The 26,355-nt window shown below is 32.6% G+C and overlaps 1 protein-coding gene across 2 annotated transcripts in view; it reads right to left on the reverse strand.

Moving 5' to 3' along the window:
* LOC126880447 (synaptogenesis protein syg-2-like) overlaps positions 1-26,355 on the reverse strand; it is an 832,444-nt gene that overhangs the window by 82,517 nt on the left and 723,572 nt on the right. For both annotated transcript variants that reach the window (XM_050644308.1, XM_050644310.1), the window contains one exon: positions 21,991-22,150. In XM_050644308.1, the coding sequence (XP_050500265.1) occupies positions 21,991-22,150 (160 nt within the window). The remainder of the gene's footprint in view (positions 1-21,990; positions 22,151-26,355) is intronic.

The raw sequence follows: 26,355 nt of genomic DNA on the forward strand, positions 1-26,355 counted from the left end.
ATAATTCCTTCATTTCTGACACCTTCCTGTACGCTGCCAAACCATTTTTGTCTTGGTATTTCTTTCCATTTCTCCGTGTTTTCTTTTTTTCTTGTCCATACTTCACTTCCGTACGTCATGGTGGGCCTTATTACCGTTTTATACATATATCCTTAGCTTTATTTTTCTCAATACATACTTCATCAGTTTTCTTAGACTTTCCATCTTTTTATTTCCCTTTGCTAATCTGTCATTCAGTTCCCAGTCTTCTTGACCTTTCGCATCTATAATAACCCATACATACGTAAAATGGACTTCTCTCTCGAGATTATATTCCCTTGCTTCGTTAGATATGAAAGTACACTGTCCTTTTTTTTGCTCTGCGCTTCCGAGTATCATGTACTTTGACTTTTCCAGGTTTATTTCTAGGTCAAAATATTTTGCCCACTTTTCTAATCTTTTCATAACATTTCTTGTTTTCTTTAGAACAGTAAGATAATCAGTGAACGCCAGACATTGATGTTCATTGTTGAAGATGGATCCGGTCGTTTTAATTCGACCATTTCTGATTATTGTTTCCAATAATATTAAAAAGGACAATGCCTATTTCGGCCCAAGAAACAGGTAGGTCTTTTAAAAATGTCCCAAGTCGGAGCAAAGATTAAAACTGCTCGATATAAAATACACCAGCTCGGCTCATGGGATATTAATCGTTACTATCAAATAATTTTTCTACCTACCTCTACCGAAAGTATACTTTTCCGGACCTGATTGTAGGGAGCAAAGTTGTACTTTTCCTCCCTAGGGAGGAAAAGTAAAAGTGACGTCATGGTATTTCATTCATGAAATATAACTTATTGACGCCCTGTACAATATCTATTTTCTATTACGTAAGTATCTATACATTTTAACGTTTATTTAAAAACACTCTGTATTTTGCAGAATGGTAAAAAACAGTAAATTGTTATTCTGATTTAACAATGTTTACATTAATAATTTGACTTATATTTGACAGTTGACAGTTATATTGTACCTACTTGTTAGTTTTAGTTCTAATAAATTTTGTTGGTTAGTTACATAAATAAATTAAGTAAAAATGAAAAAATTACTTGTTATTTGAGGAAGGTGGAAAAACCATATGTATAACATGGGAGTAAAGTGCCTTTTCTTCCCTTGAATGATTACTGCCCTCCGTTATGCGTCGGGCAGTAAACTTCATTCTCGGGAGGAAAAGTAGCACTTTCCTCCCTTGTTATACAAATAGCTATTACATCTCAATGGAAAAAATACATTTATAGTAAATAAATATTTACCATAATAGGTACATAGAAGCTAAATTAGGTATAATTTCAAGATAAAAACGTAATTGCTTTTGACTACATGAGCAGTGGCGTAGCAGTCAATAGCAGCAAACAGTCAATATGTTTCAAACATCTAACCAAGCTTTATCCTATGTATCAGTAGCGAAATCGATTCCACGGCCAACATTTCCAACCAAGAGAAACTGTTTCTTAAATTCGCAAAGAACCCCAGTCCAGAAAGTCACTGCGCATCCGCTAACAAAAATATTCTGATTCGGATTTTTTGCACAATCTTACTCAAAAAGGACTCCTTTTAACAAATTTGCATGTTACCAGGACCAAAAGGTGGTCAAAAATTTTTTATACGTTTTTTTTGTTTTTTTCCTAAAATTATTTTTTTTGCATGGAAAAAAGCTTTTTTAGTTTTTTTCCATTCCAAACAGAAAAAGGTCTTTAGTGACTTTTCTCCAAAAATGATAGTTTTTGACATATAAGCGATTAAAAATTGAAAAATTGCGCAATCGGCCATTTTTAACCCTCAAATACTATGTGAAAAACTGAAAAACTGAAAATTTGAATGTTGCCAAGGTAGGTAGATATTATTTAAACATCGATTGATGAAATCCCGAAGAGTTTTTTGCAATACAATATTCAAAACTCCTTTGTTTTTTAATTGCTAATCAAGCGTGCGCGACACTATTTTCCACCGTTGCATGTGTATACATTATGGTGCAAATGAAAGGAGTAAATTTGTTTTTTCGTAAACCGGCGACTTTAAGGAAAAATCCCGAAACAGGTCGATTTTTATTTTTAAGTTATGATATTGTGGCATATATGGTATTCTAGTGACGTCATCCATCTGGACGTGATGACGTAATCGATGATTTTTTAAAATAAGAATAGGGGTCGTATGCTAGCTCATTTGAAAGGTTCTCCAATTCTCTATTCAGTAATATAAACATTTACATAATTATTTATAAAGGGTGTCCAAAAAAGATTTTAATTAAATTATTTAAAAAAAAAAATGAATGAAATTTATTTAATTCAAAATACATTTTACTGTTACCCGAAAACTAAAAAATGTTTATTTCACAAATAAACATTGCTTTTCGATTAAATTCAGTGTTCAAGCCAGCTCCAGCCAGCCACCTGCCTCTTGGAAGTTTGAACATTGAATTTAAGCGAAAAGCAATGTTTATTTGTGAAATTAATTTGTTTTCTGATTTTTGAAAGAGTAAAATGTATTTTGAATTAAATAAATTACATACATTCTTCTTTTTTTGTCAAATAATTTAATTTAATAAATTTTTTTTGGACACCCTGTATAAATAATTATGTAAATATTTATATTACTGAATAGAGAATTGAAGGACCTTTCAAATGAGCTAGCGCACGTCCCCTATTCTTATTTAAAAATATCATCGATTACGTCATCACGTCCAGATGGATGACGTCACTAGTATACCATATATGCCTCTATATCATAACTTTAAAATAAAAATCGACCAGTTTCGTGATTTTTCCTTAAAGTCGTCGGTTTACGAAATAACGAATTTATTCCTTTCATTTACATCATACTGTATACACATGCAACGGTGGAAAATAGTGTCGCGCACGCTTGATTAGCAATTAAAAAACAAAGGAGTTTTGAATACTGTATTGCAAAAAACTCTTTTGCAAAAAACGCTTTTGGAAAATTCTATTACAATGATTACTTCTACGTAGTAGTTTGTAATCTTTTAACAGCAAATTATAAAAAATTTTTATACAATATACCGTATGGTGCAAATGAACGAAAACAATAATTCATGTTTTCGTGAATGGGCGATTTTGAAAATAAATCCCGAAACAGGTCGATTTCTATTTTTAAATTATGATTTTTGGCATATATATATATATATATATATATATATATATATATATATATATATATATATATATATATATATATATATATATATATATATATATATTCCGATGGGTGAGTTGCGGAATTTAATTAAAATAAATGTAATAAAAATAAATAAACAACGAACGGTATTAATATTCTATTTATTGTGTGTAAACAAGCAGTGCGTTGTTGACCTACATAATATCGACGCTCGAAGGGTGTGCCTTATGCAGACGCTGGTAGAAAACTGACCGGCTCGAAGCGAACCCCCAACTGTTATGTCAAATGATCTGCGGTTTCTTAGATAAAACAAAGACAGCCATAAATCGACAAGCTTTATGGATTTCAAGAATTTTTGACATTAGGAGGCTGGGACATCGTAATCAATTAAGAAATGTTTCTTTGAAAGAAACATTAATCTTATACAATCTGTTCAACGTTTCGTTTAACATCTGCCCTGTATTTACATGTGAATTTTGTCATTTCGTTTTGCGAAAGGTTATTAAAAAATAAGAATTAAAATTAGTAGAAAATAGTAATTACAGCGTAATGCTATATACCCCCCTTCGAGTACGAAGACGATAAATAATACATAATATATACAAATTATAATGACAAACAATTGAAAATAGAAAAAAAAATAATGCAAAGTTTATACAAGGAAAAAGAAAAAAAATCACTCGATTCACGTTGAACTAACACTTTCTTGGTAAGTTCCAGTAAATCTTGCTTTCCTCTTCGGTCTGTTGTTGTTTGTTTTGCTGGTCATTTCTTTTGTTTCGTGATGGGTAGAGTCGTGAAGTTCGTAAGCAGGTTTCAATCTGTCTATGGAAATTGTTGATTCCTTCCCGTTTACCCGGACGACAAAAGTCTTGTCACCTCGCTTAACAACTGGAAAAGGACCGTGATATGGGTTTTCTAAGCTGCTTTTGATTGTATCACGGCGGATGAAAACGTGAGAGGTGGTTTTCATGTCTTTGAAAATGAAGGTACTTTTGGATCCATGATGCGACGGTTGCGTAGGACGAAGGTTTTCGAAATGGTTTCGAAGCGTTTTTAGATAAATGTGAGCATTGTCGTCGGTGTTTCTTTGTGACGAAAACAATAGTTCACCTGGCAAACACAATGGTTCTCCGTACACGAGTTCGGTGGCTGAAGTACCTAAATCTTCTCTCCACGCTGCTCGTATGCCCAGTAACACTGCAGGTAGGCTTTCGGTCCATCGGATGTTTTCATGACATCGAATTGCTGCCTTTAACTGTCGATGAAACCTTTCTACCATACCGTTTGCTTGCGGATGATAGGCGGTTGTCCTTAAATGGGTAGTTCCAGTTAATTTGCATATTGATTTGAAGAGATGCGATTCGAATTGTCGACCTTGATCTGTTGTGATGCGCTTGGGAGTGCCGATCCAACCAGAAAAAAATGTTCTGGCTACTGTGTCTGCTTCTTGATTAGGCATCGGGAAAGCTTCTGGCCAACGTGTGAAACGATCGACACATGTTAAACAGTATCTGTTTCCTTCTGAAACCGGCATCACTATAATGTCTATGTGGACATGTTCGAATCGGCTGGAAGGTGGTAGGAAACTTCCAGTAGGTGAAACAATGTGGCGCGATATTTTCGATTTTTGGCACTGTATACACGCTCGAGTCCATTTCCTCACATCTGATTTAATGGATGGCCAAACATATCGCTGTGTGATCATCTTCACAGAACTGTTGATTCCGGGATGTGATAGGTTATGCATGGTGCGAAAAATTGCCATTCGAAGTGGTTTCGGTACAAATGGTCTGGCTGTAGATGTTGATATGTCACAGTACAAACTCACGTTTTTTTCGGAAAAGCGTATTTTCTTCATTTGTAGTGATGTTTTCTCACTTAAAAAAGTTTGCAGTTCTGGATCAGTTTCTTGTGCGAGAGCTAAGTGAGTGATGTCGATACCTTTCTTGATGCTATCGACTCGAGATAGTGCGTCTGCCACAATATTTGTTAAACCAGAAATGTGCTGAATGTTAGTGCAAAACTGTCCTATATAGTCTAAATATCTGTCTAGGACTACATTTATCTAGCTTCTGAGTAAAGGCGAAGGTGATTGGTTTCTGGTCTGTGTATATCGTTATGTCCTTGCTTTCGATCATATGTCTGAAGTGTTTTATGGCTAGATATATAGCTAATAGTTCTCTGTCGTATGCACTATATTTCTTTTCGCTAGGTGAGAATTTCTTAGAAAAGAAAGCTAAAGGTTTCATACCTGTATCCGTTTTTTGTTGTAGTACAGCTCCCGCACAAAAATCAGAAGCGTCACAAGTGATGGAGATATCAACATCGTTTACAGGGTGGCTCAGTAAAGCAGCGTTAGCTAAACTGTTTTTGCAGTCGTCAAAGGCTTGGATTCGCTGTGGTGTCCATTCGATTGGTGCTTTTCCTTTGACATTACCTTTTAGGGCATCATGTAGTGGTGCTTGTAGCTCAGCTGCATTGGGTATGAACCTTCGGTAGAAGTTTAACATACCTAGAAATCTGCGTAGGTCTTTCACTGTTTTTGGCTGAGTGAAATTCTGTACAGCTGCTACTTTTTCTTGTGGAGGTGTGAGTCCTCCGTCTGATACTGTGTATCCCAAAAAGGTAATCTCGTTTTTGCCGAATTGACACTTCGCTGGATTTATCACAACGCCAAACTGCTTGAGCCTTTTGAAAATCTCTTCTAAATACGACATATGCTGCTCTTCGGATTCTGATGCAATGAGAATGTCATCGATTTAGGCGTAGGCGAAGTCTAGACCACGTAAAATCTTGTCTATGAAACGCTGGAATGTCTGTCCTGCGTTTCGTATACCAAAAGGCATATATAAGTATTCGTACAGCCCAAATGGTGTGGTAACGGCGGTTTTTGGTATGTCATCGGTGGCTACTGGTATCTGGTTGTATGCTCTCACTAAATCTATTGTAGAGAAAATTGTCTTACCAGCTAGCGCCTGACCGAAATCTTCGATGTGCGGAATTGGATATCGATCTGGAACTGTTTTTTGGTTGAGACGTCGATAATCTCCGCAGGGTCTCCATTCCTCACCTTTCCTCGGGACCATGTGCAGTGGAGTAGACCAGTTGCTTTTCGATGGTCTTATGATGCCTAGTCGTAGAAGATTTTCGAACTCTTTTTTAGCCCATTGCAGTTTGTCAGGTGCTAATCGTCGAGGCTTCGAAAAAACGGGTGGACCTGGTGTTGTATCGATGTGGTGCTTCGTTTGATGTTGAATGCCTTTCACGATACCGGCGGGTCGCGTGATTTCCGGAAATCGTAGCAGCAGTTCGTGGTAACGCGACGCTTCCGCGATAGTCTTTACGCTGCCGTCGAAACACTCTTTAACGAGTCCCTTTGTTCGAAGGGTTGTCGTACTGTCTACTAAGCACTGGTTAGCAATGTCCACTAGGAGCGCGAAATGGGAAAGAAAATCGGCTCCGTAATGGGCTTTGAAATGTCCGCCACTACGAATCGCCACGTAAAATCACGCCGTAGTCCGATATTTAATGTCAAGTTCACATAGCCGTATGTCGCGATTTTAGTGTCATTGGCCGCGTATAGTTCGTATGAAGTCTTTTCGCGTGCACCCCGTACATATTTCCGCGGGAAAACGCACAGATCGGCACCGGTGTTGACTAAAAACTGTTTTTTTGTATCATAGTCTGTTACATAAAGGCGGCGAGACTTTGGGCTTCGATCGGATGCCGCATCTACCGACTGCCCGCGACGTTTCCCTGGTGCTTGCACGGAGGAGAGCACTTTTGAGCCTGGTCACCAAAACGGTAGTGGTACCAACAAATATCACTATTACGTTCCCTGCTGTAGCTCCTGTCTCTAGGATAAGGTCTGCCTCTTGAGTTGCTGCGGTTTCGACGGTATATGTTAGCTTGTGCTTGAGCATTTGACAAGCTGGATAGCTGGATTTTCATTTCAGCTAATTCGGCTGTCAATTTCTCTATGGTACTTTCAAGAGCGTTAGAAGCTTCTGAAATTTGGGCCCTAGGAGCTATCGCTTCAGATATTGTGTCAGCTAGCTCGGCAACTGCGTCCAAATTAGCTTTAGCTTGAGTAGCTAGAATAGCCTGTGTAGACGCTGGCAGTCTACCTAACCACAGAGACCTTACAATATTTTCTGGTACCGTTGTGCCTGCTAAAGACTGTAAATGTCGTAAGAACTGCGAAGGTCTTCGATCGCCCAGTTCTTCATGCTCGAGTAGTCTTTTAATCTTTTGTTGCTGCGATGCACTAAGTCTCTTGATTAATTCTTATTTTAATTTTTCATACCTCTCTGTGGCTGGTGGTGAAACAATGATGTCCCTAACTTCTAATATGTAGGCTGTGTCTAAATTGGCAACTATATAGTTGAATTTGGTTGCGTCACTTGTTATATTTGCCAGTGTAAATTGGTTTTCTACTTGCAGGAACCATATTTCAGGATCGTTGGGCCAGAAAGGTGGGATTTTAACTGAAATCCGATCCACTGAGGCACTGGTATTGGCACTGATGTTAGCGTCCGTCATTTTCGATGTTCACTGTATTTAAAGAACCGGCAAAAAATGTGATATTATTAACACTAACTCTTTTTTAAATTTTCGCGGCGGTTTAAAATACTCGCGAGGGTCACCAATATTCCGATGAGTGAGTTGCGGAATTTAATTAAAATAAATGTAATAAAAATAAATAAACAACGAACGGTATTAATATTCTATTTATTGTGTGTAAACAAGCAGTGCGTTGTTGACCTACATAATATCGACGCTCGAAGGGTGTGCCTTATGCAGACGCTGGTAGAAAACTGACCGGCTCGAAGCGAACCCCCAACTGTTATGTCAAATGATCTGCGGTTTCTTAGATAAAACAAAGACAGCCATAAATCGACAAGCTTTATGGATTTCAAGAATTTTTGACATTAGGAGGCTGGGACATCGTAATCAATTAAGAAATGTTTCTTTGAAAGAAACATTAATCTTATACAATCTGTTCAACGTTTCGTTTAACATCTGCCCTGTATTTACATGTGAATTTTGTCATTTCGTTTTGCGAAAGGTTATTAAAAAATAAGAATTAAAATTAGTAGAAAATAGTAATTACAGCGTAATGCTATATATATCATACTAGTGAAGTCATCCATTTGGACGTTGAAATTTACCTAATCGATGATTTTTTTTAAATTAGAATACGGGTTGTGTGCTAGCTCATTTGAAAGGTTATTTAATTCATTATTCGGTAATATAAAAATTAACATAATTATTTATGTAGGGAGTCCAACATTTTTTTAAATTAAATTAATTGACACAAAAATAAAATTATGTAATTTATTTAATTCAAAATATATTTTACTGCTCTCAGAAATCAGAAAAAAATATTCATTTGACAAGTTAACATTGCTTTTCGCTTAAATTAAACGTTTAAAGTGCCAAAATACCGGAGGATTGTAGCTTGAATATTGAAATTCAGCGCAAATCAATGCTTATTTGTGAAATACACATTTTTTTTGTTTTTTACGGATGGTTTATGGTAGCGTGAGCGACCCCTATTTTCATTAAAAAAATCATAGATTACGTCATCACTCCGAGATGGATAACGTCACTAATTAGTATGATACATATGCCAAAAAATATTAATTTAAAAATAAAAATCGACCTGTTTTAGAGATTTATCTCTAAAATCGTTCAGTTTCGCACGAAAAAAATGAATATGTTCCTTTCATTTGCACCATACTGTGTATTGTTACTGTTTCATCTTACTTACACATAAAGGAATTCAATTGTATCTTTTAATTCAATCGTAATTCGATTAGTTATGTACTAATGCTATGTTTCGGCCTTTTTTGTAGTGGCTACTTTGTCGGATTTCTGTTTTAACGAAGAGTTGTCGAGAATATTTTGTCACTGGCTTTTTTGACGGGACATTGATGAATGAGTGTGTTAAGTGTTTTTAATAATTGGCTTTATATAGGTAGCGTTTGTCAATTAAATACTTTTTTACATGACACTGAATGTACAGTGTTCTTTCAACACTGGAAAATAAGAGGATTTTTTCGAATTTTTTAGGAAAAACTTACAACTTACTTACTTTAAAAAATCAAACATACGTCATTTTCACAAAAATTTAAATCTTTAGTAATCTCTATAAGACTTTCCCTACTTTAGCGTAAGTAATGACCTGAAACATTGTGACCGGTTTAGAAGGCATATTTTTGAAAAAAATATATGTGATTTAAAAAAATCAGAATTTTTGTAATTTTGGTTATTTTCACAAATTATTTTATTTTGATAATAACTTCAACAATACCTAATTGATACAAGTAAAACCATTTAGCAACGAAAATTTGAGTTCTTTTAGTGGCAGAGATTTTACTTGTTTTTTAATTTTTTTTAGGAATCAAAATAACGACGATAGAAACGTTTAAAGCCTACATTACACTGCGAGAACAATGTAACGGGGTCCTTAAGAGCAAACAGTAGCGATCAACAGATAGCAACAAACGCGTTCCAAGATTGCGGCTCTAATTTTCAATATATTGTCGAGATATTTGGCACACATATTCGTAATATAATAAAGAATGGCGGTACAGAGCCCAATTTCACAAATATGTGAGTATGTGGAAATTACTCTATAACTAAATAAAATATTGAAAAAAAGGAGCCTGTACCGCCATTAAGAAAGACAAAAAATACACTTCCTTCAAATAAACTTTTTTATCCCGTGTCTAGATTTTGTGTCACATTGGAACTACTAAAAATCGATTTTTTTTTAACAAGAAATCGAACGTCACTGACTTGGCAACATTTCGCGTTACATTGTGTATAAAAATTATTGTTTTTGATAGTATAAACGTCACTGTCAGTGTCTAATTACCGACGCACTGTTGCCTCACTTTTGAAAGTTCGCAGAACTTTCGCAATCTTGGACCGCGTTTGTTGCTACCTGTTGATCGCTACTGATCGCTATCTTTACCTATGATTTTCCTAAAAAATAAAGGATTTAAAGATTAAATTTAATACAGTTTTATAGCTCTTGAAACTACCGTTCAAATAGTTTTGGATAAGCCTGATATCTTAAAGATTAACAGAGTTACATATTTAAAAAAAATAAAATTTATTTGAAAAAATTTTTGGAGCATAAATTTTTATGCTATCAACTTCTTCTGGAGCTCATTTGATAGGTATTTCTAGGTATTCTCCTAGAACCCCTCTAGAACTGCCAATTGCCTGTAGAGAATAATGGGAGAATCTGCCACAGGAAATTATTGATCGACTTGTTAGCACTATTAGAGCTCAAATCCAGGCTTCCATCGATGCCCGTGGTGAAAATACACGATATTAAAATACATTTTAATTAGAAAATATGTCTTATAGGTTTTAATTTTTTACTTCATAAAAAACAGTATCTCTTTTAAAACAAAAAATATCATATTTTTTTATCGGTGCCGCCCAAAATCCCGACAGCCAAAATCCCGACGGCCAAAACACCGACACGCCAGAATCCCAACAGGCCAAAATCGAAAAATTTCGACTTTTGTTTAATACTTTTAATACAAAATACTTTTGTTTAATCAAGTACAGTGGAACCCCGATAAGTCGGCCCCCGATAACCCGGAAGTCCGGCTAACCCGGACCGATTTTCATCAGTTAAACATTTTGATTTTCTATACATATTTTGTATTTTGACAATGACACCCGTTCTGGGCGTCGAAATGTTAATAAAATTATTTTTTCAATTTAATTGTGGCTCATTTCCCATCAAAATAGTTAATGTTCAGATAAACATTTCAACAATAAAAATGTATGTATGTAATATAATATTTGAGAGATAACGTGTATTTGTGTAATTTGAACTATACGATAGTAAGAATGACTCATGGCACAAGCCGGCAGAAACAACAGGCACCTGTCTGTAGTATTCCTTTATTTTTTATTTTAAACTGTGTTAGCATTGTTTAAGAAAGACTAATTAAAAAATTATTTTTTAATCAATGGTCTTAGTTTTCACTGTTCTTAATACATACTTAATAACAAAACATCGTTCCGATTATTGTAACTGTATGAATACAGTATTGTATTGTTTGCTTCCGTTTGCTTAGGTTTGTGTTTGCGTGTTTTTAGTAATTTAGATGTGTAGGTACTGTGCATATTTATATATATTTCATGTTATTTCAATTCTAACGGAGTTTGTCTGTAAGTATACCGTGTTTTATTAATTTTTACCATATTCTCCGGCTAACCCGGATTTTCGATAACCCGGATCGGCCGCGGTCCCGATTAATCCGAGTTATCGAGGTTCCACTGTATATTCAAATGGGAAATAAGCCATTTTATTATTAAATTTTATTAATAAACCATAATATTCAAATAAATAAAATAAGTAAAATTGTGGCTTATTTCCCATTTGAATATACTTGATTATAAAAATGCCACAAGAAAATAGCTTCAAAACAACACTTTTGTTTATAGTAACAAAAAATAAAAAACGGATGGCCATAAACAAAAAACAAGAAATAAATGAAATTATATGTTAAAAAGAAACTTATCAAACCTGTCGGGGTTCTGGCCTGTCGGGATTTTGGCCTGTCGGGATTCTGGCGTGTCGGGATTTTGGCTGTCGGGATTGTGGCTGTCGGGATTTTGGCTGTCGGGGTTTTGGGGTTGACCATTTTTTTTATAAATTATCTATTCGCTCCATGCGTGACCATGGTAAGGATACACGAAACGAAGCCAGCGTCCGTATCGGCAAAATATGACAATTTTGGCGATTCTTTATAATATCAGTGTTATTGTTTGTATAACAAATTTTATCAAAAATGGTAAATAAATGTTGCGTAAGTTATGCTAATAATAGCCAAAAAAGTAAGAGTAATTTCTCTAGATCTCCAATAATGACAAATAAATTAAAGAAAAGATTTAAACTAAGAGGAAAAAACTCAAAAGACAGATTCACACCAAATAATGTCACTATAAAGATAATCAGATTCATCTTTTTTGGTTGACAATATTGACGGTAATCCAGTAATCAGTATCGGACAAATTATAAGACTAATAAAAATTTGCTAAAGAGTACTAAAAAGAACAGTTTTTTTTATGTAAATGCAGATTAAAAATCTAAAAATTAAAGAACTAACTCAGAAATCGCAAAAAACGTCAACATAATTAATTAGCCCAAGAAATTTAAAAGTCAATAGTGTCAAAATTTCATAAATGTTAATGTTGTTCTGAAACTATTTCCTTGTGGCATTTTTATAATCAACTATTTTTAATGGGAATAAGCCACAATTTTACCAAAAAAAAATGATTTTATTAATGTTTCGAAGCCCAAATCGGGCTTCGTTGTCAAAATACAAAATACTACTAAAATAAACAAAAATGTTGTTGCTAAGAAAAAAAATCTTCTAATAATTTATTTAATCTGACTCATTTATATTGGCAATTCAGACGTATATTATACATTTTAAAGTAGAAGACTTTAAAATGATATCGCCAATATTTATGAGTTGCGTTCCAGGGACGACTTTACTAAAAGATAGTTCATTCCATTACATGAAATCAATCCCAACTCAAGAATATCCGTCACAAAAAAATCATAGCATGTGATCTGTCTTTAATAAAATCATTTTTTTGGTAAAATTGTGGCTTATTCCCATTAAAAATAGTTGATTATAAATGTTAATAGTGTCAAAATTTCATAATTAATGGACTAAACTTGCCTGCGGTTGGACAAGCCTTATGGCGCGGTAAATTGGAATGACCTGTTCTTGTTTAAAAACGAGGATAGATTTTCCCTTTTTGTTCCGTTTGGGGTTGAAAAGATAAATTGTGATGAATTTTTAGAAACCCAGTTCTTATAGACCAGGGTAATAAGCTAGAAATAGACCATGTTCGGGACACTCAAAGATCCAGGTAGCAGCGGATTACTTTTTTAGTTATTTTAGACCTATAGGATGAAAACCTACCTGTTTCCTGCCTAGAGTTCGCTTCCGTTTTTTAATTATTAACAATTTTGTGAAAAAATCGCGATTTTTTAGATTTTTTGCACCCCATTCAAAAGCTAAATAGTTGACACAAAATTACAAAATTTAATTTTTTAGAACATTAAAACACCTTCAAAATGCCGATTTTTGAAAGTTAAAAAGTAAATTTGTTGCTACGCAAACTGCAAAATAAGTGAAAATCGTTATTTGTTAATAACTTTTACTAAAACTACCTTAGAACTTTAGTTTTTCACCCTAAGTTGGATATTAGGGTACTTAACAAACCCTCAAAATTTAAGACCGATCCATTAATTAGTTTAAGAGTTATTCTAATTGTTTATCCCAGAGACCTTTATTTTGCAATAACATAAGACAGAAAATAATGAATATAGGGCAATTCTGAGTATGCCAAATGAAAGTAGAAAACTGTTACTATCAAAATGTATTAAAAAACGATAAAAGATTATCTAATATAGTCAAAAATCCTAATGCCAAATTTGCGAAATTTTGTAGTTTAAAAACATTTAGAATAACTTTAAAAATATTGTCTGTAGAAAAAGTCATTTTACATATTAGAAAAGCTGGTATTCTACACGAATTTCTAAAAATGCAGTTTAATTGGTGACTAGTCATGGTAAGTGAAGGGGGAGCTGGGAGCCGACAAATGCACGAGTTCAAAAACTAAAAAAAGCAACTTAAAACTATGTACTATCATTTTCTATATCTCGGGATCTACTGAATATATTTTAATCGTTCTTTTTTTAATTTGCATGCATTTTTTCTGTACATTACAAATATGTAATTTGTCTAGACATTTATTAATTAATAAACAATCTAATTTGTTTAAACAATTTTTGAAAAAATATTTTTTTCCCAAAAATCCATGGTTTTAATCATACTATCCCTATTAATCATAGAAAAAGTTAAGGTATACTTTAATAAATAAATTATCTTCAATAAATAATTATCTAATAAAAATCATTTATTTATTAAAGTGTACTTTAACTTTTTCTGTAATCATTAATGATACTATGATTAAAAATATAGATTTTTGTAAAAAAATATTTTTTCAAGAATTGTTTAAACAAATTAGACTGTTTATTAATTAATAAATTTATAAACAAATTGCATATTTGTAATGTACGTAAAAATTACATACCAATTAAAAAAAGAAAGATCAAAATCCATCGAGTTGATCTGGAGATACAGCAAATCATATTCGTTTGAAATTGCTTTTTCGGTATTTTAACTCGCTGGATTTGTAGGTTCCCCTATTAATCGTTTGCACTATATTTTTGAAAAATCGTAGAGGGTGCTGTGAAGGTATAATGTTTGTGAAAATTTTTTAAGAAAAATACAGTTCCTCTTATTTAAAATGGCATTAATGAGATTCCTTAATTATTATAAACAAATTAGCTGTGAACTAAAAAAACATATGGCTAACTTTGTCCCAAATTAGCCCAGGCTAAATTTTTTATTTGAAAATTCGTGTTAAAATACTATCTTCTCGAATATATAAAAGGGTTGTTTCTACGGACAACATTTTAAAAGTTATTCTAAATGTTTATAAACTACAAAATGTTAAAAATTTGGCATTAGGATTTTTGACTATGTTAATCATTTTTTATCTTTTTTTAATACATTTTGATACTATCACTCTTCTACTTTTATTTGGCATACTCATAATTGCTCTATATTCATTATTTTCTGTCTCATCTTATTGCAAAATAAAGGTATCTGGGATAAACAAATAGAATAACTCTTAAACTAATTAATGGATCAGTCTCAAATTTTGAGGGTTTGTTAAGTACCCCAATATCCAACTTTGGGCAAAACACTAAAGTTCTAAAGTAGTTTAGTAAAAGTTAATAACAAATAACGATTTTCACTTATTTTGCAAATTGCATAGCCACCAATTAACTTTTTATCTTTCAAAAATTGTCATTTTGAAGGTTTATCAATGTTCTAAAAAACTGAATTTTGTAATTTTATGTCAACTATTTAGTTTTTGAATGGAGTGCAAAAAATCGAAAAAATCGCGATTTTGCACTAAATTGTTAATAATTAAAAAACGGACGCGAACTCTAGGCAGGAAACAGGTAGGTTTTCTTCCTACAGGTCTACAATAACTAAAAAAGTAGTCAGTTATCTGGATCTTTGAGTATCCCGAGAAAATCCTTATTACCCTGGACTATTATTACTACATCCATTTTATACATACATTGGTAAAATATCGTTTAATAAAAAATTATCATTAATAATTTTTAACTTTACAATATATACAGGGTGATTGATTAGTAGGGTAAAGCTCAATAGCTCCGCTATAGTAATAGGTAGCAATAAAAGTTAATAACAAAAATTTTAGTCACCTTTGAGCTTCACATCACAAAATTAGTTAGAATGTTACAGGGTGTTCGATAACACAGTGGCAGACCAAACTTTTGTTTTTTTAAATGGAACACCCTATATTTTATTTTAAATTCGAAATTCTGTTAACTTCTCCATTACAAAAATATAAAGGTTTGTTATGTTATACAGGGTATTTACAAAGTTATAACCAATTTTATATGAAAATCGTAACAAGTTCAACTCCCTGTATAAATAAAAATAAGCAAAACAACAATGGTTTATTAATGCCATATTTTTTACCGTATTGTCAAAATTTTCAAGAATGGTCGATATTGCTAATTTTCTTTATATCAAATACAGGGTGAGTCAAAACGCAAGTACATTATTTTCTCAGTAATTTTAAATGGAACACCCTGTATTTTATATCACTATTGGAAAGTACCATTATCGTACTTTAATTTTTAGATAACATTCCCTATGCCCAAATTTATTAGTTTTCGAGATAGTTTCATTTTTCAAGGGACCAGTAGCGTGGCCACCCAAATCACCAGAATTTAATAAACTGGACTGATTTTTTTGGGGTTACGTTAATAATGAAGTTTATAAAATACCTCCAACAACAAAGGATGAGATGAAAAATAGAATACAAAGTGTATTTCGATGTGTTAATTTACAAATGCTCCGTAGAGTAAGTAGCTCATTCAATGATTGTTTTTAGGCGTACATAAATGTGTTAGGAGATAATTTTGAACACCTTATGGAAGTAAATATTAAAAATATTTTATTAAAAGTAGCTTCTAATTTTTTCAAACATTTTTTTTGCAAAATGTATTACTGATAAATTATGTTTCGTTCTTTATTTGTTACATTGTTACATTTACATACAAAAGTAGTGTTTAATTGTCTTCACAAAATATTGTATTTTGTGTTTGTGTGTTTTATTGTAAAATTTTTTACTAATTTTCTTTGTTTATTTGTTGCATTTACATAAAAAGATAGTTTTTAATTGTTTCAAAAATGTTGCATGTAGTGGTTGTGTTTTTGTTTGTAAAATGTATTACTAATAAATTATTTTTATTTCTTTATTTGCTACAGTGTTACATTGATTACCGGATTGATAATCGGTAATCTTCAATTGTCAATTCAGTCATGGCTTACTTAAAACTTGATCAATTTATACACCTAAAATAATAATTTGCTCTGAAAAATGAAAATATCTCGAAAACTAATAAATTTGGGCATAGGGAATGTTATATTAAAATTAAAGTACGTTAATGTTACTTGCCAATAATGATATAAAATGCAGGGTGTTCTATTTAGCATTACTGAGAAAATAATGTACTTGCGTTTTGACTCTATATTTGATTATTGCCCTGTATTTGATATAAAGCAAATTAGCAATATCAATAATTCTTAAAAAATTTGACAATAAATAAAAAAATATGGCATTAATAGACCATTGCTGTTGTGCTTATTTTTATTTATACAGGGAGTTGAACTTGTTACGATTTTCATACAAAATTGGTTATAACTTTGTAAATACCCTGTATAACATTACAAACCTTTATATTTTTGTGATGGTACAGTTAAGGAGATTTTAAATATAAAATAAAATACAGGGTGTTCCATTTAAAAAAAACAAAAGTTTGGTCTGCCACTGTCTTATCGAACACCCTGTAACATTCTAACTAATTTTGTAATGTGAAGCTCAAAGGTGGCTAAACTTTTTGTTATTAACTTTTATTGCTATCTATTACTATAGCGGAGCTATTGACCTTTACCCTACTAATCAATCACCCTGTATTTATCTTAAGATTAATTTCAAATTCTTGTCCCCAAAAATGTCAGGTAACGACGCTAGGTATCACACCGAGCGAATAGCAGTATTTTTTGAAAATAGTAAATGATAGTGAAAATTTTGGGTGACTCATAACTTTTGAAACTACGTATAAATATTCAACACATTGACAATACAAATTATTTTGATATTTCCAAATAGATGAGGCGAAAATGGCGGGTTCGTCGGAGAAAATATTCCCATGAGATTTTTTTACATAATCACGTTTGCAAGACATCCCAGAATAAGGTTCAAGAAGTCGCCCACGGGAAAAGTGGGCCAAATTTTTTTTAACAATTTTTTTTTAATCAAATTTCAAAAATCAATATTTTTGGCCCGGACAAATTTTTTTAGGTTTTTTTGGACCATTCTGGACAAAAAAGATTTCTTATAATTTTTCTTTAAAGTTGATCGTTTTCGAGGTATAAACAATTTAAAATTGAAAAAAACGAAAAATGGCGATTTTCAAGGCTTAATAACTCTGTTAAAAGTTATTACCATGAAAATCAGAAAGTGACTAAATCAAAGTTCAAAGCACCCCCTACAAGATCCTGGAGAAATTTTTGTCATTATTTTATTCCTAAGCTGTTATTTTTAACTAAAAATAATTAGCGCCTGCACGTATCAGGCGCCCGTCTATGGTGAGTGCAAGAGAGATGCCATTCCGGCAGTGCATCTTACTCGCACTCACATTTACAGCTACGTCAATACGATCTTACGGCTTATTGTTAATAATTAAAAATAACAGCTTAGTAATAAAATAACGACAAAAATTTCTCCAGGATCTTGTAGGGACAGCTTTAAACTTTGATTTAGTCACTTTCTGATTTTCATAATAATAACTTTTAACAGAGTTATTAAGCCTTGAAAATCGCCATTTTTCGTTTTTTTCAATTTTAAATTGTTTATACCTCGAAAACGATCAACTTTAGAGAAAAATTATAAGAGATCTTTTTTGTCCAAAATGGTCCAAAATATTAAAAAAAAAAAAATTGTCCGGGCCAAAAATATTGATTTTTTCAATTTGATTAAAAAAAAATTGTTAAAAAAATTTGGCCCACTTTTCCCGTGGGCGACTTCTTGAACCTTATTCTGGGATGTCTTACGAACGTGATTATGCAAAAAAATCTCATGGGAATATTTTCTCCGACGAACCCGCCGTTTTCGCCTTGTCTAAAAAACTCATGCGGTAGCAAGTGGAAATGAACGTCCAAATGAAAATTCTTTTTTAATTGATTAAAATTTAATTAGGGCCCAACTGCAACTCGTGCACTTGTTACCTGCGACTTCGGTACTCATTACTTCACATTAATGACGCTATTGCATTCGACATCACAAAGCGGCCATTGACGGAAGTGAAAAAGTCGGAGGCAGGTGGCAAGTGTGTGTTTTAGTACCGGCGGCGCGGCGTGCCACAGTCGTTGTCATGACTACGAAATAAGTGTGGTATGCAATTAAATGCATAATTGTTTCGCAACGCGGATGCGTTCCGAATTCATATATGGAACTGTGTTTGATAATTTTCGAATATGTTCACCGAACACACAGGTTTATTTGTTGAAGTTTGTGTGATGTTTATGGAGTATTTGCATTGTGTAATACCGGGGCAGCTACTTAAATATTATGTGCTATATCAGCATATATTTCAAATTCACGTAAATATTTATTTGACTTACTATATGATCTGAATGGTATCAGTGCTATTTTTGGTAGCCTATCCTCTCCCATTCTTATCACATATCCGGCCCATTGCAATATTTGTATTCTAATGAAGTCTGACAGGGGTGCTTCCTTATAAAGTTGATAAAATTCGTTGTTGTAACGACTTCTAAAAATTCCGTTTTCATGTATAATGTTTTGTGTCATCTTCATATATAATGTTTTGTGGGACTATATTTCTTCTCGTCTGAGTCATTATTTTTGTTTTTTCTGTGTTAATTTCCAGACCTAGCATTTTTGTTTGTGTTTTAACTCTCTTATGTTTCCTGTGCTCCTGTTGATGTTCTACTCATATTAATATCATCGGCATAAGCGGCCAGTTGAACCGTTCGGTTGGTCAGTAGGTTTCCTCGTCCAGTTTGCATTTGCCTAACCGCATACTCCAGTGCCAGGTTAAACAATGTTGGGGCCAGCCCATCTCCCTGCTTAAGTCCCTGTGAAATTTTGAAAAAGTCTGTCCGGTGGTTTTATATTCGTACACATGCCTGAGTTGCATCCATTGTGGCTTTAATGAGTCTTATTAGCTTGTGTGGTATTGCCAATTGAGCCAATATATAGTAAAGTTTGTTCCTTTTGACTGAGTCGTATGCCTGTTTGAAGTCTACAAACATGTTGTGAACATCAATATCGTGTTCCCATAATTTGCTCAAGATCTGTTTGACTGTAAATATTTGTTCCAATGTCTGATACTCTCCAATAATATTTTCTGCTAGTGGCTAGAGTCGCTGGTTTATAATATACGTGAGGACTTTATGGAGTAAAATTTCATAACAGTGGAGTAAACTTGTCTAAGGTTGGACCAATTACAAATAAGCATTACGGCGCGGTAAGTTTGAATTACTCCCCTTGGTTTAAAAATAGACCATAGTAACGAAAAATCAGTAAATTTTAACCTAAAAGTCTTCTTCTTCTTCTTCTTCCTTTATTGGGTTATATCCCTCGGGATAATTCGCCCAGCTTACAACAGGGAAATACTCTTGTCTTGCTCTGGGCAGTCGAATATTTCCAAATATATATGTTAAAGCCTCAATTTTTTTAAATATATATTAGCAGGAACATATTCGTATAGGGCCAGACAGTCCCTACAGGAAAGGCAATATTATACCATAAGGGTTAAGGCTTTTATCATTTGGAGGTCCAATATCTTTTTATATCTTTATCTTCTTAATTTTTTTAATTCAAATTTGGGAATTGATTAATTTATAAATTAAGTTTGGCTAAGTTAAGGAATTTAAGGATCAGGTTAATCCTACGTGGATTAAGGTTGGACATAAGTAGGCAAATTTCAATGGGAGTAGGGATATTTGTCTTGGCTAATTCTTTATATAGGTCAAAATTGGGTGACATATTTATAGGGCACTCAAAAATCAGATGATTTAAAGACCCAACTCGGCCACAGTCACAATATGGGTCATCTTTTACTCCTATCCTGAATAGGTGAACTGGAGTAGCACAATGACCTGTCCTCATTCTAATAATTAACCTAAAATTCGGCTTAGTGGCAATGTTAATTTTAGTAGGTCAATCAGTGACATCATTGACACTAGAAACTCAGATGCGCATAAAGAATTAAGCAAAGTTGATGCAAGTGTAGCAGTTTTGGGATCCTTCCATGTTGAGGTAGATATTAGTGCTTCAATTATATGTAAAATGTCAGATCTGAACCGTATTACGCTTTCATGGCGCTCAACCCATCTTTTCTGTAAAAACTTGTTAAATTTTGTTCAAGTTTCAGTTTTAAAAACTGTATTTCTCTTGGCTGGCATGTTAAAAAATGCTATTATTGGCTTCATTGTTCCCACTATGTTTCAGATGGTACATTAATAGATGTTGAAACGGAGTTGTTTAAAATATGATTCAGGCGGCAAGGACATCTAACTGCATTTGTTGCGACCTTTTTTATTCCTGCTACTGCACCGACTGCTTCAGAGCTCATTACGCTACAACTGTCAGTACCGATTCCTACACATTTCTTCTAATCCGAGTGCAGTTCTTTCAACAAGTTTAATACTATTTTTCCCAAGGCTTCTCCTCTCAGGCGTTGTTTTTCTCCTTTTTCTTGATTTTCACTAATTATTTTTATGTTCTCATAAGCGTCAATGAAATTGACAAAGTCTTTACGAGTGTTGTTATTGTGCATGTATCTCAAATTTAGAGAAAGCTGTTCCAATGGGATACGTAGGTCGTTTCGTCAAATATGACAGAGTAATCATTTGCACTTTGAACCTGATTCATTACTTGTTCAATTATTTATTCATCACATGTTATCAATTGATTTTGACTAGTGCTACTAATGTATGTTGCTCGGGAAGATGCTGTGGATAGGCGTTGTTTAAGAGTCTCATCTCTTGATGCGATTTTAAACCTTAACAACTCCCTCATTGCTAGGTCCAGCATCTTCGTCCAGAAGCAGAAGACCACCATCACGCTGGTCTCTTAGAGGAATATTTTTTCGATCTTGGACACTATAGATTCTACTATTGGTTGTAGTCTTTCTCTATTTTCTTGTGTAAGGTTGGACCTCTGAGAGTCTATCTGGTTAATGACTGACTTCTGTGGGTTGCGGGATTGCGTTGGATGTAATTGGTCCAGTGATACAATCTCGTTTTCACATCTCCTTTATCATTTTTCATCAATAATATTAATAATTTTTACATAACTGCCAATAGTGTGTAATTACATACATACATGCCAATATTTAAAAAATACCGTTTAATACTGTCTTAGTCCAACTTTAGGTGGCATATAGGCCTGGATCCCGCGTACCAAAAAAAATTTGATACCGTACATCAAAGTTTGTCCGATTAGACACCGTTAAGCTATTAACAAATTTTTAGTTTGCTATTAATCAACTTTTTTTTGGATCCAGGTCTAATAAGGACCTTTTCAAATAGAAATACATTATTATATCGTCATACTTACATCGAACCCTTAAATTCACAGGATCGCTCATGGTTTCTCCTCTAGGATTTGCGGCTAGACATGTATATGAACCACTCTGATATCTAGTAACTTTTTGTAGAACTAAACTGTGAGTACTGATTATAATGCCCGACGACATATTTTGATTTACTGGAAGACCCTGAAACAAAACGGTATTGTATAAATCATACAAACTAATATAAAAATATAGGCCAAACTTGTACATGTTCCCAAAAAACTTTGAATAGCTCGTAAAATTATTTAATAAATCAGAACAGCCATATTAAGAATGAACAACCAACAAACACAATTTTAAACCAAAAAGAGGCATATTTTTCTACAAGTAGTTCAGAGAAATAAGGAAAAAAAATATCCTGTTGGTGAAGCAACCCCCTCCAGGCCGAAACCAATTTTTTTTAGTGGTATGAATATCTACATTAGTAACCTATATGTTTCCTGCAGCCGATTTTGTTGATATACATAGTTATAAACAAATGAAAATCAAAAAACGGTAAATTTTCGTTTTTTTCGTATATAAACAAAAAGTTAAGTATTTAAAACAAGTTTGAGAGTGAGAATCTCATAAATCGTATAAAAACTTCAATATAGCGTTCGCTGAATATCTCTATCCTTATTGGTTGCTTAGAAAATTGCAAAATAAATCATAAATTTTGAGTTTATGTAAATATTCATAACTTATGTAAAAATTTACTTAGAACGTTCTTATTACACGTAATGCTGAGACTTCTGGTGCTTAAATCATACCCTAAATTTCAAAGCAATAATTGGTCTAATAGTTTAAAAGGTATTTAATTTGTTTTTCCCAAATTAATTTTTTTTGCAACGCTATAAGTCAGAAAATGATGAAGTTACACTAATACTTTGGATATTTTATGAAAGAAGAAGATTTATACTATTAATTTAATTAAAAAAAAAATCATTCTAAAAACTGAAAAATTATTTTGCAAAAACATGTGAATTAAAAAAAAGGGGGGTTAACTTCATCCCTAATTGTCGTAGGACAATTGTTTTTCTTTCTAAATGTGTATAAAAATTCAGTCTTTCCAAATATAAAAAAATAATTTTTCTACAGGTAACGGTTAAAAAGCTATTCTAATTGTTTATAAGTAAACAAAAAATCGACGTGTTTTTGCAAAATAATTTTACACTGTTTAAAATTACTTTTTGTCATTTTTTTTGTAATTAAGTCAATAATATAAATGTTCTTCTTCCATAAACTGTCAGAAGTCTTAGTGCAACCTCATAATTTTCTGACTTATAATGTTAAAAAAAAAAATGAATTTGGGATAAACAAACTAAATAACTTTTAAACTATTTGACCAATTGCTTTGAAATTTAAAATATAATTTAAGCACCAGAAGTCTCAGCAATTCGTGTAATAAGAAGGTTCTAAGTTAATTTTTACATACGTTAAAGATATTTATAAAAACTCAAAATTTATGATTTATTTTGCAATTTTCTAAGTAACCAATAAGGATGGACATATTCAGCGAACGCCATATTGAAATTTTTTAGACGATTTAGTGTCTTACTCATAAATTTGTTTAAAATGCTTAACTTTTTGTTTTTAGACGAAAAAAGCGAAAATTTACCGTTTTTTGATCTTCATTTGTTTATAACTATGTATATCATCAAAATCGGCTGCAGGAAACATAAAGGTTATTAATATACATATGTGTCCATTCTACTTAAAAAAATTTGGTTTCGGCCTGGAGAGAGATGTGTCACGAGAAAAATCTTATTACTCTGGACTAAATCCACAAATCCTTCGAATCGATATTGTATTTGCTAATCGTGTTTTAACCTATCTAATATGTTATATTTCGCAACTTATTTACGATATAATATATTCGATATTATTTAGGATATATATTATTATACACCTGTGATTTAAAAATTTCCGCATAAAGTGCTACAGAAATTACAAATGTTGCACAATTTTAAATTTGAGTTACATATGCTTGGTACGGTATAGATACCGTTGTACCAAGTTCACGTTGTTGCCAAATTATAAAAAATTCTTGAATTCACTTTAAATCAAATATATCAGATAATTATTGCAGTGGATTATACAACAAAACAAATTAATATTCAATGTAAGTAAATAAATAAAAATATTATAAATAGAAACTAAGAATTAAGTAACAATTTTACGTTAAAGTAATTCCAGCAAGATAAAATAGAATAATAAAAATGGACTAGGTAAGGTATAGCCCGCTCTGTGCATCGAGGTGTAACGCCGATATCGAGGTTGTCATCAGTCAATTTTTACTTTAAGTGGTCTAGCCATCTTTGTCTACCACATGCGCGGGATCGCTTGGTTAAAAGATATAGATAGACCACCGATCGACTGTCCGCGCGTTACGCTCAGAGGCGTAACAGAGGCCCCTGCAGCATGAAGCTTGCGGGGGGCCCCAATATGTCAGGGGTCCCATCTTATCGTCTAATATATGTAAAATGTGGTATTGTTATATTTTTTACGCATACATCCGCAACGTTTTTGAAGCAGCGTAGTATTGAAAATCAAGTGGCCCATCAGATAGATATGTACTAATAAAATTGTAGATATATTAGCTGATAGTAGTGCACGAAGAAAGTAGTTCATCTCATAGAATAACACTATGTAATCATTTATTAATTTTTGTTCTATTTTATTCTATACCAATAAAGATGAAAAATGTAAGTTGTCATAAATACTGCATGAATACACTTACTAAGTAGTCTAGTAAATGACCGTTTTGGTGTGTAATTATCGGAGTTACGATGGCTTTGATTGACAATTTGGATTTAGGTTCTACTTGCCATCCACTTCAAAGTTGGACTTGTGCCGTTGTTTCTTTTTACTTGGGAGTGAAATTCACCCCTTTCTGGGGGTGAAAAATATACGATTAAAATAAGTCCGGAAATGGATAAATTGACTAATAATTTTAAGGAACATTTGTCTATATAGTTTCTTCATCTAAGTCAATACTATTCGAGTTATTTGCGAGTGAAATTGTTTATTTTTCAACAAAAAAAAAAAAAAAACACGTTTTCAGGCGGTTTTTCGCAAATAACTTGAAAAATAGTATTTTATTGAATTAAATATTATCGAAAAAATCTCGAAAAATTATTGTTAGCAAAAATGTAGCTTATAAAGAACAAAAAAAAAATGGCGTATTCATGAACCTATCGATACAGTAAAAACAAAGTTGTGGCTCATGAAAAATTGATCTTATTCGTAAAATTCCAATAGAATATTTCAACGTGAAATAACAAAAAAAATGTTAAAAAAAAGCTTTGTTTTTATTTTTTATAATAAAAGTTTTTAGCATGAGAACTAAGAGAGTTACGTTCAAAATAAAGTTGGTCCCTTTTTTTAGTAAAAAAAAATTGTGAAAATCTTCCCCTATTTAGTACCCAAAATAAAATTAATTGTAAGAGCTTTACCACGTACTTACTTTTTATATGTGTTGTTTATATTATTATGATCTGTAAGTTTAACCGATTCAAAGTACTTATTTCTGAAAAAATTTTGGTTTTATAGTAAAATTTTTTTTTCACTTTAGAAAAATGCCCTTTTTTCAAAAAGTATTAGTGATGCGAAAAATCTCAAAGAGTAAAGAAATGTAGGTTTTGCTTTTATAAATATTTTGGTTTTATTTTTGATTTTCTCTAAGACAAAAATTGGTTAAAATATGACTGTTCAAAATTTGCTTATTTATACTCGTGATTATTAACTCGTTCAAGCCCTTTCAAAAATAAGCACTTTGAACAGGTGAAACTTACAGGCCATATAAAAATAAAAATAAAGCGTTTTTGAACACTTTAAAAAATTGTAATTAGTTTTGCCCAGAAAGTGGTTCATTTTTTGCTAATTTCACGTTGAAATATTCGATTTGCAATTGGACCAATAAGAACAATGTTTCATGAGCTACAACTTTACTTTTACTGGGTCGATAGACTTCATTTTTTTTTTATTTTTTTATAATCTATATTTTTTGTAAGAATATCTTTTCGATCAAATACTTACTTTTTGAATTATTTGCGAAACTATGCCTGAAAACGTGTTTTTTTTTGTGGAAAATAAACATTTTCACTCGCAAATAACCTGAAAATATTGACTTGACCACTTCGGAGGTGACACTGAAAATTACACGGTATCGCCATATTTCAAGTTCATTAACTGGGCTAGAAATGATAGAGGAGAAACCCTTGTGAACTTCCTACATAGCAACAAATATTTTGCAATGAACACATTTTATAAGAAAAAACCGCAAAGGAAGTGGACGTGGTTATCACCAAACGGAAAAACACGGAACGAAATTGATTACATCATGTTTAACAAGAAAGATATCGTAGAAG

Source organism: Diabrotica virgifera, chromosome 2 (genome assembly GCF_917563875.1).
Source record: "Diabrotica virgifera virgifera chromosome 2, PGI_DIABVI_V3a".
In the NCBI taxonomy this organism is placed as follows: Eukaryota; Metazoa; Arthropoda; class Insecta; order Coleoptera; family Chrysomelidae; genus Diabrotica; species Diabrotica virgifera.